General features: G+C 43.1%; 1 protein-coding gene across 2 annotated transcripts; it reads left to right on the forward strand.

Annotated features, from left to right (window-relative positions):
• Positions 1-913: 913 nt before the first annotated feature.
• On the forward strand, positions 914-6072 carry atp5f1d (ATP synthase F1 subunit delta). Of its 2 annotated transcripts, XM_031868539.1 has the most exons (5): positions 914-1164; positions 1939-2092; positions 2805-2893; positions 5652-5781; positions 5940-6072. In XM_031868539.1, exons 1-4 carry the CDS (start codon positions 1048-1050, stop codon positions 5772-5774), a joined length of 483 nt encoding a protein of 160 aa, XP_031724399.1. In that variant the 5' UTR covers positions 914-1047; the 3' UTR covers positions 5775-5781; positions 5940-6072. The 2 variants fall into 2 exon arrangements, with proteins under 2 accessions (XP_031724399.1, XP_031724398.1); XM_031868538.1 differs by having other exon boundaries at positions 915-1164; positions 5652-6072.
• The last annotated feature ends 5298 nt before the right edge of the window (positions 6073-11370 follow it).

An 11370-nucleotide genomic window follows, 5' to 3' on the forward strand; every position in this document is an offset into this window, starting at 1 on the left:
ACCAAGTGCAGAAGTCTGTTAGTCTGTCTGTGTGTGTTTGGGGTCTTTAGTGCCATTCAAGTGGCACATAAAAGAGCAAAAACTCCCAGAATAAACGAGTGGGTCCCTATTTGTTGCCTGTGTAGCACATAACACATCACGTTGGCGCCATCTACTGGTGAAGTGAGCTCAGTAGTTTCATACACGGAAAAACAATGTACATCATCTCTGCCTTCCACGTTTTGACAAAATGAGCTACTCTTCCCCAAATGTTGCTCCCATCATCTCTCTAAAACAGAGGTGGGCAATTATTTTTCCCAATGGGCCACATGAGAAACAGGGACTGTTGTGGAGGGCCGGACCAATAGAACTCAATCCTGCTCAATATTACTCCACCTCTTTATAAAAAGCAGTAAATTGTATGGTTTTGATAAGCTGCGAGTGATAAGAGTAAATGTTATGATCAGTGGTGGAATATAACTAAGTATATTTGCTTAAGTACTGTACTTAAGTACACATTCAAGGTACTTTACTTAGATATTTCCATTTTATTCAACTTTGTACTTCCACTCCACTACATCTCAGAGGGAAATATTGTACTTGTTACTCCACTACATTTGTCTGGCAGCTTTAGTTAGTTACTTTAAACATTATAAAAACATTTCAAACCCTTCCTAACTACCCAAAATTAACAACAGTGTATAAATAAGTTAAAACGAGCTCCACCTTAAACATCTGCAGCAGGAATGATCCAAAAATATCCATATTTAATATCCATATATAATAATAAAACACTGACAGGGATCAGTGTTTTTGTTTTTTTCAAAAGACTACACTACCCTGCATCCTTTGCAACTAATAACCAAGCTCAACCGCGTTCATCTCTCAAAACGTCTGTTGTTTTTCAAAAGACTACACTACCCAGCATCCTCTGCGCCACCGTAAAGCTTTATGGGTAGGTTTCCAACGTCCTTGTCCTACCGAGCGCACACCGACTGCCTTCACGCAAAGGGGCTTTGAGGATCTCTGTCATTCGCTTGAACTTGAATAAAAATCTGATTTTCAGACATGATGGCAGCAAGATTTCTCCGCCGTTCCCTCCCCGTGCTGAGGCACGCTCGCTCCTACGCCGAGGCCGTGTCCGGTGCCCCGCAGATGTCCTTCACATTCGCCTCCCCGACACAGGTAAACTAGCTTTGACGTTAACGCTAATGGCGAGGCTTCTGTGGGGCCTAGCTAGCTAGACGGCTAACTGTTGTTTCTCGTTGAAATGCAAAAACAAAAACATGCCTCCGGGTCATTTGGAGGTGTTGTACTAACATGCGGTGTTGTAGTCATTGCTAGTTGTAGTATTATATTTCATGCACGCGTGCAGACAGTCAGTTAAAGATTTAGCTCAGCTAACGTTAGCTAACGAAGTTCAAGCTAGCTGTCATTCACTGTCTTTGACCAGCAGTGAGGCAAAGAATACTTTGCGAAACAATATCACTCTTTTCCAGATGGATAACTGAGTACATCATGTATGTAAATGTTTTAAAATGTGTGTTAGTTTAAGAATTACTCAATTGTGAAACGGACACTTAGCAACATTGCGTTTAATGCTCACTAACCTTGAGGTTCATGTCTCTGTACTAAATTCAGCCCAGTGTTCCTCTAACTTAGATCTCCTCTTCCACACAGTGCTGCAGGTCTACTTCACATTCTGCTGCAGACCTGATGTATTTGATCCAGTAAAAAAAACAAAAAACATTACCACCAAAATTGTGTGTATTACTTTGCATAAAACGTAAATTGAAAGGTGACAGCGAGTGGGTTGTATCATTGATGCCGCTCTGTTGTAAATTCTACATTTTGGCAGCTGTATCTGTGATCTGTCACTATTTCTTAATGTCAAACTGTTTGCAGGTCGGTCCATAAGTCAGTGAATGCATCTCTCCATCTTCTGTCTCCACTCTCCAGGTGTTTTTCAATGGGGCCAGTGTGAAACAGGTAGACGTGCCCACACTCACCGGTGCGTTCGGTATCCTCCCCGCCCACGTGCCCACCCTCCAGGTGCTCCGGCCTGGTGTTGTAACGGTCTTTGGTGACGACGGCTCTGCTGCTAAATTCTTTGGTGAGATTTTACTTTCCTAAAACAAATATGAACGACTAAGGTCAGTTTACGTGAAGGGCCTAAACCTAATTTTCCTGCTGGTAAAATGAAACATGTATTCCTTCAATGCCTCCAAACAGTGGCATCTATGTGTAGGCAAACAATAGCCCATAATGCGTTGTTACACATTATTTTAAAAATAAACTAACATATCAGATCACCATCTATAACATGCTCTTACAGTAGTTACTATGTTGATCTCTTTTCTTCTATCCAATGTGCCTCTCGGCTCAACATATTCAAATGTCTAATACCTGCTCCGACTAGTCATGAAAGATCTTCGTGATGTCAGTCTAGAGATCACCAAAATTCTGCCCCACTTTCTGTCTAGCCCCCCACATTTTGATTTAAGTGTTTTGTTATTGATCTTTCTGAAAAGCTGAAACATGATGCATGCATTATTCATTCCGTCTGCTAAGCTAAGCTAATTTCTGAGTTCCGCCATTTTTTCCCAAACAAATTCAACAGTAGATGTCGATGAAACATAGAATGTAAAGCAATTACACAGTAGATGAACAAACCCTCAATGAGAGAGTTCACTGTGTAACAGAAGCCTGAGAGTGAGGCAGGGGATCCTGGCTCTATAATGCACATTGCATCATTGGTTATAAAACACAGTGAAGATGACTGTATGTTGGCATGTCTAGTTACACTGTTGTGTGTGTGTACGCAGTGAGCAGTGGGTCAGTAACAGTCAACGCTGATTCTTCAGTGCAACTGCTAGTTGAGGAGGCTGCTCCTTTGGACCAGCTGGACATCGCTGTGAGTATAATGTCAACATCACTCCACACTTGCATGCAAACTAGATCGGCCTCTGCGCTAATGTTGGTCAGAATGACCAACATAAGAATCTGTCTTATATATTTTTTAAGTTGGTGTAAACCAACACAGTTGACTTTTAATATATCTACATTTTTGCTCTTTCAAAATGAAATACATTTATCCATGTTGGATATTGTTGTCCATATACTTCAACATGATCTGCACTACTGAGTGTGTCTCCTACATTCATCCACACACAGGAGGAGCTTATAGAGCTGAGACAATGTGCATGTAATGAAAGGTTTGACAGAGGGTCATGATAAAAAGTTTGACTTGTAGATTTGGGGGAGAAGCACAAGTTCCCATGCAGCCTTATATCCATGAAGTTATATTAAGTATGGTGCTTTGCTTCGTTTAAACATGAGAGGGTAAGACCTCGAGTGACTTACTTTAAGCCACCTTAAGGTAAGTCACTTCAGTGTAAGGGAAGTAGTCAAGGGGCTCAACAGTAATGGTTCCCAGTGGCACTAAATGGCAAAACATGCAACCCAGTCACTTCAGCTGTATGTGAGAGGAGATTCAGCTGACTAAGCAGAATCAAGACAGACTGGAGGTCGTCTCTGATAGCAGAGAGGATAGACAAGCTGATGTTGGCATCACTTGAGGGATTCACAATCCAAGACTTCATCGCTGAAGAGCCAAAAGATCTGTGGTGGGAATGAGCACACGGGTCCAGATAAGAAAGCAACCAGTGACTTCCTCAATCAAAATAGATTCAAATACTGTAAAGTATCAGATAATACACAAACTACAAAAAATGATGTTTGGTAACTGTAATAAAACTTGTATTCTTTATGTCACCTTTTATTATTAAGCTGACATATGACTGCATGGTATCTTTAACTACTCAAATTATAAGGGGATTGAAAATGGAAACCATATATTCAGTTTCGGCAGACACAAGCTGATGCCAGGTCGGCCTTGAGTAGTCATCCAAATGGAGCAGCTAAATATAGTGACAGGCTCCATCATGTACGAGAACATCACAATGAAAAATCAATCCAGAAAAGTAGGAGAGAAGACGATAAAACAAACGGCGGTAAAATTAATCCAAATGAGAAAGCATAAGCACACAGGTTTTATTTTGTGCAACCCTGTATTTACCTTAATCATTTGAACACATGGTGATGGCATTGACCTCTGTTTAATGGGCTATGATGATCCAGTACTACATATTTTGAATGAGGCAGTAGCCATAAATGCAAAGGATCGATATTTCAGTATAATATGTCCTTTTTAATCGCATTTTGAGAAACCCAATTAAACTTTTGATTTCCTTTTTGTTCTATTGCATTTGAAATGTAGACCTTTTTGATTCATTGTGTTTTAGAGGCTGGTGGTTTTTGTCTATTTAAAAATAGACTTTAAATTGCTTCTAACCGTCGCTTCACAAAGCCACCGGTGATCCAGCAGCCATTGTCTTTGTACCCGTTAGCCTGTAAGCTCTGTTCTGCCGTCAGCTCTGAACTTTGATTTCACTGCGGATAAAAAGATTAATTTCTCCTTTTGATATTATTATGATGGCGTGTCACGTTTACACCAGCAGGGTTTGGCTTCGTATCATTTGTTATCAGTTTAAAGAAATGATAGTATCTTCCCTTCAAAGATCATTTAAAGTACATTTTTGTCACAAACTGTACAGAGCAATAATTGCAGCTGTGTTGCATCGAGCAGGGTTACAGTCAATTCTTCATGGATCTTCTAGTTGACTGACATTTGTGTGATTGATGTCCACATCCGATTTGTTGAGGCCTGCATGAGTTCCTCTCATTTTGATCCTTTCTGTTGATGAGCACCTCCCAGCCAATGATTATCCGTCTGATGGCCGCTGCGGTTGGACCCTCGATGTTGAGCCCTTGTTTAAATGTCAGTCTTGTTAATGCCGGGCTGCTTTATTATGAGCCGTCTCTCTTTGACCTCGGGCAGTGCCAGTGTCACTGTCAAGTTGACTCTGTAGCAGTAAATTAGTTATTTCTTCCTCGTTGTCCTCTGCTCTGCGGTGAGAATGCACATGGGCCCACGCTGTTAATAAGGAGGGAAAGGTCAGTCACTGTTGAGTTATAGCAGATGTGTCAAATCCCCACTGGGAGACCTTTAACTCCCAGCTATGTTTGGCATTTCTCGTCTCTAATCACTACCGTGACAAATGGAGCTTTCATAGCAAAGAGGCAGTGGGGATCTTCTCTGCTCGTCTTCGTCCCCACTTTTGACTCGTCGTCACTCGGCCTCGCTTTTCTGACTTTCACATCACATAAAAAAGGTTTACAGGATGAGCTTTGCAGGCTGGTTCGTGGCTACGTTTGGACTGCAGGAAAATCCCTTTTGTTTCTCAAATCAGATCTTTAGGACGGGACTGTCCGCTTTGTTATTTGCAAGTGATTGCAGACTTCACTGATCTGTCTGCATGGGTTGCTGTGGTCACGATGTAGGTGTCAGTAACTACGTAGTGACGCGGCTTTCCAACGAGGAAGCAGTAGCCTGTTAAACATTGCAGAAAGTAAAAGTGCCAGCAGATGATTTATTTTGCCGTCTGTCCACGAACTGTTGTTTCCCTCCATAGCGTCTGCTATGGAGGGAAACAACTAAAAAAAGAACCGGAGCTGGCAGTCAGAACAGGGCAACAAAACTATATCAGAATTGTAGGCTTTGTCATTTGCTTTCCTGTTATGATTCTCATTGTGACACTTTCTATTTTTAGGCTGCCAGGGCCAACCTGGAGAAGGCCCAGTCCGACATGGCAGGCCTGTCTGACGAGGCGGCGAGGGCGGCGGTTCAGATCAGCATAGAGGCCAACGAGGCCATGGTCAAGGCTCTGGAGTAGACCTGTGGTACGACATCTCGGCTGATCATCACAGACGTGTCCTGTTAATTAGTTTAACCCGACAGCGTAGTGACGCATGTGCTCAGTTGTTAATGGAGTCGAAAATGGAAATATTGACGCCAAATTACCCTGAGTCACTGTGTCTCTTTCCCCCCCCTCCTCTAGGTAATCTTTTCTGTTTCTTTGATGGAAATTAATGGTCCATCTGTTTCCAGCTCTGTCACGTCAGTGTCCAGAAGAGTCCATGCTTGCTTTGTACAGTGGATGAATTACAAAATAAATTTATTTGGAAATACCTGCTGGTGGAGATTGTGGTGTTTTCTTTAAATCTGTCCCTCTCCTGCTGCTTAATGATGATCATATGTACTACTGATGCACAAAGACAACTGACTGCCAGAGAATTGTATAATTCAGAACATGTGGCACGAAAGTAAAGCTAATCAGCATGACTTATAGCAGACACACACGCGCTCTCTTCAGGAAGCTCTTCTCATTAAGCAGACTTGCCATGGAAAGTAAACGCAAATTATGAGGAACTTCTGTGCCAGTTTGTTCGCTATGTAGTGAATGTCTCTGCCACTTGGGGGCAGCAGATACCCGCTATATATTTCTTTTGCACCAGAGCATTTCAGGTAATCCAATTTCTATTGTACTTCTCTAACCACAGTTTCGGGGAAGGAAGTCGCACTGTATTTGTCACATAACTACAGCTGGAAGTGATTTCGGGGCAACTCCTTTTTAAAAGAAGCATCCTCTTTCTGAATGCTCTGCTGTATCTCTGGTGAAAGCTTAGTCACTTTTAAACGTTGCTTGTGGTTAGGGAGTTATTTGGAACTCTGTCGCCGCCTTGATTTAAATGAGCTGCCAAGCCAGGAGAAGTACTCCGCTGCCGGTAGTGTGGAAAGCCGGCCGGGGCCTCTCTCTTGTTTCATAACCACAGGTTTCAGCCCAGACTCCAGGAGGCGCCGACTTGAGGCCGTTCGCTTAAAACCGCAACCGGTTGATTCTGAATGTCGAAACTCTTGAGGGCCTTTTAACAAGTGCGAGCACATTGTGAAGTATCGGACTTTATACAGAAATGCTCTCGTGACTGCTGCTTATCTTTTCTTAAAGCCGCATTATATGCATTAATTAAGGTCTTACTTCTCACTTCAAAACGGGACGAATCCAAGGAGTTTATTTTCCAGGGTAGCAAATGCGCCTCTGTAATCAGTGAAGACGAATAACGGCATGTTTCATGACCGTATCCTTTTCCATTGATAGCACGTGCTGTGTAGACTTGCAGGCCGTGACTTAGCACAGTATCCATTCATAAAAAAACAAAACAAAGAAAGAACTACTTCTCAACACCTTGCACATCCTGCTCTGTTCTCGACTTTCCAGTCTGTCTGTCTCTTTCATCAAACCCTGCTCACCCCAGCTGCGCGCGCACACACACACACACACACACAAACACACTCATCAGTCAGCCCTCGAGGGGCCTGGAGACGTGAGTAACACTTCAGACGGAGGAGATGAAACGGGCCTGTCAAAACCACCAGTTCTTTAATCCAGATTCATGATACGGGATGTTGAAACCAAGCGCCACTCCATTCTCTCTCTGCTCGATGCCACTCTCGTTGAAAGGCAGAGTGGAAAATGACCATGTGCTTTCCACACTTCCACACGCGTGCTCTTGTTTCGCTCAGCTCGAGTTCAGTCGTGTAGCTAAAACGAGAGCGTTGCAGGACTTCCAAGAAGATTCTGGGATTGAGGAACAAAGCTGCTTTAGTGTGCGGCACATCCAGATTTAGTTTTTGTGTACTGAGTGCATTTTTTTTTTGGGACAAGGAAATGAATCACTATATTCATCTTTTCCTCTCAGCTGTTTCCATCAAGAACTGTCACAAGCTGCCTCCGCCAGGCATCCCTAATGAAGCTAACATCTCATAAACGAACTGTCTGACCCGAGAGCTGAAGTGCTGTTCACTGATATAGAAGCGATTAAGTGCTGTACATTGATATAGGATGATGGGTATCCTGTGAGGGCCCTCACTCCGGAGCCACTCGTTGCTGTTTCAGGGCTCAAGAGGCCTGCAGTGATAAGTCACCGTCTATCTCCCGTGGATGGCCACGTGCTGTAATTAAAAGGCACCCGGGAGTGAATAACACGATGCACGTGATGACAATCCACGGTGTCATCTTTAAATGGTACTCTCAACACAAAGCCACTCCCAGCTTTGCGAGAGCCTCATTGGGCTATATTTACCGAGTCGACCATAGTGGGAATAAAGACCGGCCGTGTGACTCATCATTTAGGATGATAGTCCTGACATGATGGCTGAGCAGCGTGTTCACCCGTCTTTGAAAGAGGCCACGACCATAAAGGTCTTTGGTGTCACCGGCAGCTGAACAATTTAAAGCTCAACAAATGTAGTGGGGTGGGGTGGAAACAGTTTGTGGATAAGATGCTTTATTGTTAAACACAACTACATTTGGTTTGGCACCAATCCACTCCAGGTATCAGATAAATATATTAGAAAGAGGGGAAAATATACACGTCTACATATACATAATTATGTAAATATACACAGAAAGAATGACATTCCCATCTGCCTCAGCTGTAGCTTGTGTTTCGTGCTAATTAGCAAATGGTAGCGTGCAACCACGCTGAGCTAAGATGGTCAACGTGGTAAACTTTACCTGCTGTCCATCGTCACGTTAACGTTGCCTTTGCGAGCATGTTAGCATGCTGATGTTAGCATTTAGCACTGCTGTGCCAAAGTACAGCCGCGGAGAGCTGCTAGCGTGGCTGTCGACTCTTATAGCTCCTTGACAAACGATTTATCGATTATTTAAATCGTGGGCAAATCGTTTCAGCGCCGCTCATAACAGGCAATCTGAAGGTGTCTCCTTCGGGCTCTGGGATGTTTGATTTTCACTGTTTTCTGACATTTTTTAGACTAAATGTTTATTCAATTAAACAAGACTGATGATAAAAAAAATGGCAGCCCAAAAGGAGCACAACAAAAATACGACAAAATACAGTAAAAAAAAAAAGAAAAAAAAAAAAAATGGAAGTAATTAAAAACTGAGCTTCCCCTTTCATTAAGTCATCAGGGGATAGTTGGGCTTGTTCCCAGGCATCTGACGCTGTATCGTTAAGAGCTCATAGTCAAGTTGTGGGCAATAAAATGAATCATAAAGCCAACGGAAAGAATCAAGGCACATTTTTCTTTCTGTACCAACATGAAACACACACACACACACACACAGGCTGTGAGACAGCGTGATATTTTCCTGCATGAGCGTCTTGATGCAGGCTTAGTCACCGGCTGTATGGATCGGGGGGTATGGAGCAGCTTTAACCTCGTCAGACTTGAAAAACAGATGAGAGTCTCTTTGCGGACACTCAAAAACCCAAAATCCTCTTCATCTCTTTTATATCGATGCTCTTGTTAGCCTCGTGAAATCGTGGGACACACTCCACACGCACCCCCGTTGACATTTCACTCCTCGTGTTAATGATAATTCATGCAGCTGACAGCATTGGGAGACCTGTTAATTTATCAGGCACGATTATGTAGAAATGAACCAGTGTAATAGGTGAATAATAAGAGAGCTATGCATGAGACGGGGGAGTGACAGATGACACATTATGATAGGGATCTGTTTGTTACACAGGTGCTGTGACTCCTCAAAAACACATCAAAGGCACCTTTGATTGAATACAAAAGGTATGAGGATACATATCGGGTTACTCATTTACAGGAAGCGATGTCCTGTTCGATCAATCAGCAGGAAAAACTACTTTTTGCAGCGGGCCTGGTTTGTCCTGTTTTTCTATTATCTGAGCTGTTTACATGCCCGCTTACTACTTGTCACGTTGAATAATATTTAAATTGAAATTTTTGATCATTTGCAGAGAACATAATTCCCAGTGGCATGCAGGTGGTAGGACTACGGGATATTGAGAGTGGCAAATTACAGACCTAAGACGGAACTGAGAGGACATTAAAGATCTGGAAAACTGAAATGCGTAGAGCGACAAGCCAGCTATGACTTTGGGGATGGCAATTTTCCACACTCTGAAGTGCACCAAAATTACACATATCATCCAGCGCGCATAATCATCTGCCTTGGAACTTTAATACCCTGTGGATGTCACATGGTACGGATGCACATACTCTTTTCGTGGGTTCTTTTTTTCTGTGTGCGAAAACTGCATTTCCACCCGCGAGGTACGGTCAAGCGCGGCTAAGTGTGCATCAAGGGGGCCGAATTGAGGCTCCGTGGTATTAAGGCAGGAAGAGAGGCGTCCAGAGAGCGGAGCTGATTGAAGTGCTGACCTTTAGGTGGGACTGTGTAAAGAGGGGGCCTGCAGACTCTCAGTCAGCTGTCAGATTCTGCATCCAGCCTGGTAGTAGGAGTAGGGCCCTGACACCAGCCTCCCACCACTCTGCCCTGCTTGTGTCATCCATCCCTCCATTCTTACAGCCTTCCATTCCACACAAACACCCACCCACCCTCGAAACACACACACTCACAGACACACACACGCACACACACACACACGGCCAGGCACCGCCGCAAACACTCACCCAGACGCAAAAAAAATCCACACAAACACAAACATTTTTCAGCTTGTGCCAGCTAGGTAACATTTCTACAAATAGCAGTGTGGGCATTTGGGAGAAAATCGCAAAGCCGCAAACAGAGCCTGCTGTAGGGGTGAGATAATCAGCTCTGTGGTAACAGCAAATGGCCCCTGAGTGGCAAGGCAGGTAATCATTGCACCGAGTGTTTTTTTGTGGGAGAGGAGAAGAGTGCTTTTCCAAACCTCGTGTGTGTGTCCATGCATATTCACACAGAAATGAGCAGCCAATTTAAAGACATGCTGGTATAAAAAACTACCAGTATACTCATCTGTTCGCTTAATTACCATGTGCATACATATGGGTGGTGTGTTACTGCATATCTAACACCTACACCGGCTCTACCCCAAATAACAGTAAAAAAAAACAAAAACAACCCAAAATATACATTTATGCAGCGATAAAACATGAAGCTGTTCCTGTTTGTATTACCGGTACAACTCTACAGAGACACAAAAAGGTCTCTGTTGTGTTCAAAGCTGCTCTTCAACTTCCTAGATTTACATAAGTGGTGAAGAAAAAAGAAAAAAGCTGCAGATTTGCTTGAATCATGCTTGGAGCTATTCCATAACTGGTCTGTTTCCAGTTTGGAAATGCTTTGATGATCTTCACTCAATTACACATTACCAAAGAAAAACATCCTCTCTTCCATTTTTTTAAAAATTGTAAATTAAAGGCTCTAATTAGCAGATTTGCGAGGTTTCACGCACATTTTGGAACATTACGCATATAAATGGAAACTAAAGGAAGCAATGGCTGTCAACAAAAGGCACTGCAAGCGGAATTTAATCTTCCCTTGATTGAATGACTTGAATAAAGAACATGAAAAAGATCATGTGAGAAAATAGAGGATGACGCGAGGCTGACTCCAGCCCGAGACAGATGTGTAAAATATGTGTTTTTTCCAAGAAGTTGCTGACAATGGACAGTGTGACTGTTGACGGCATTCCAACAAGAGGTGC

This window comes from Anarrhichthys ocellatus, unplaced genomic scaffold, assembly GCF_004355925.1.
Source record: "Anarrhichthys ocellatus isolate YVR2014 unplaced genomic scaffold, GSC_Weel_1.0 scaffold42, whole genome shotgun sequence".
In the NCBI taxonomy this organism is placed as follows: Eukaryota; Metazoa; Chordata; class Actinopteri; order Perciformes; family Anarhichadidae; genus Anarrhichthys; species Anarrhichthys ocellatus.

Coding starts and splice junctions, on each gene's coding strand:
- atp5f1d (XM_031868539.1), top strand. CDS start 1,048: ATGATGGCAGCAAGATTTCTCCGCCGTTCCCTCCCCGTGCTGAGGCAC. Junction 2,093..2,804: donor CTCTGCTGCTAAATTCTTTG/GTGAGATTTTAC, acceptor GTGTGTACGCAG/TGAGCAGTGGGTCAGTAACA. Junction 2,894..5,651: donor TGGACCAGCTGGACATCGCT/GTGAGTATAATG, acceptor TTCTATTTTTAG/GCTGCCAGGGCCAACCTGGA.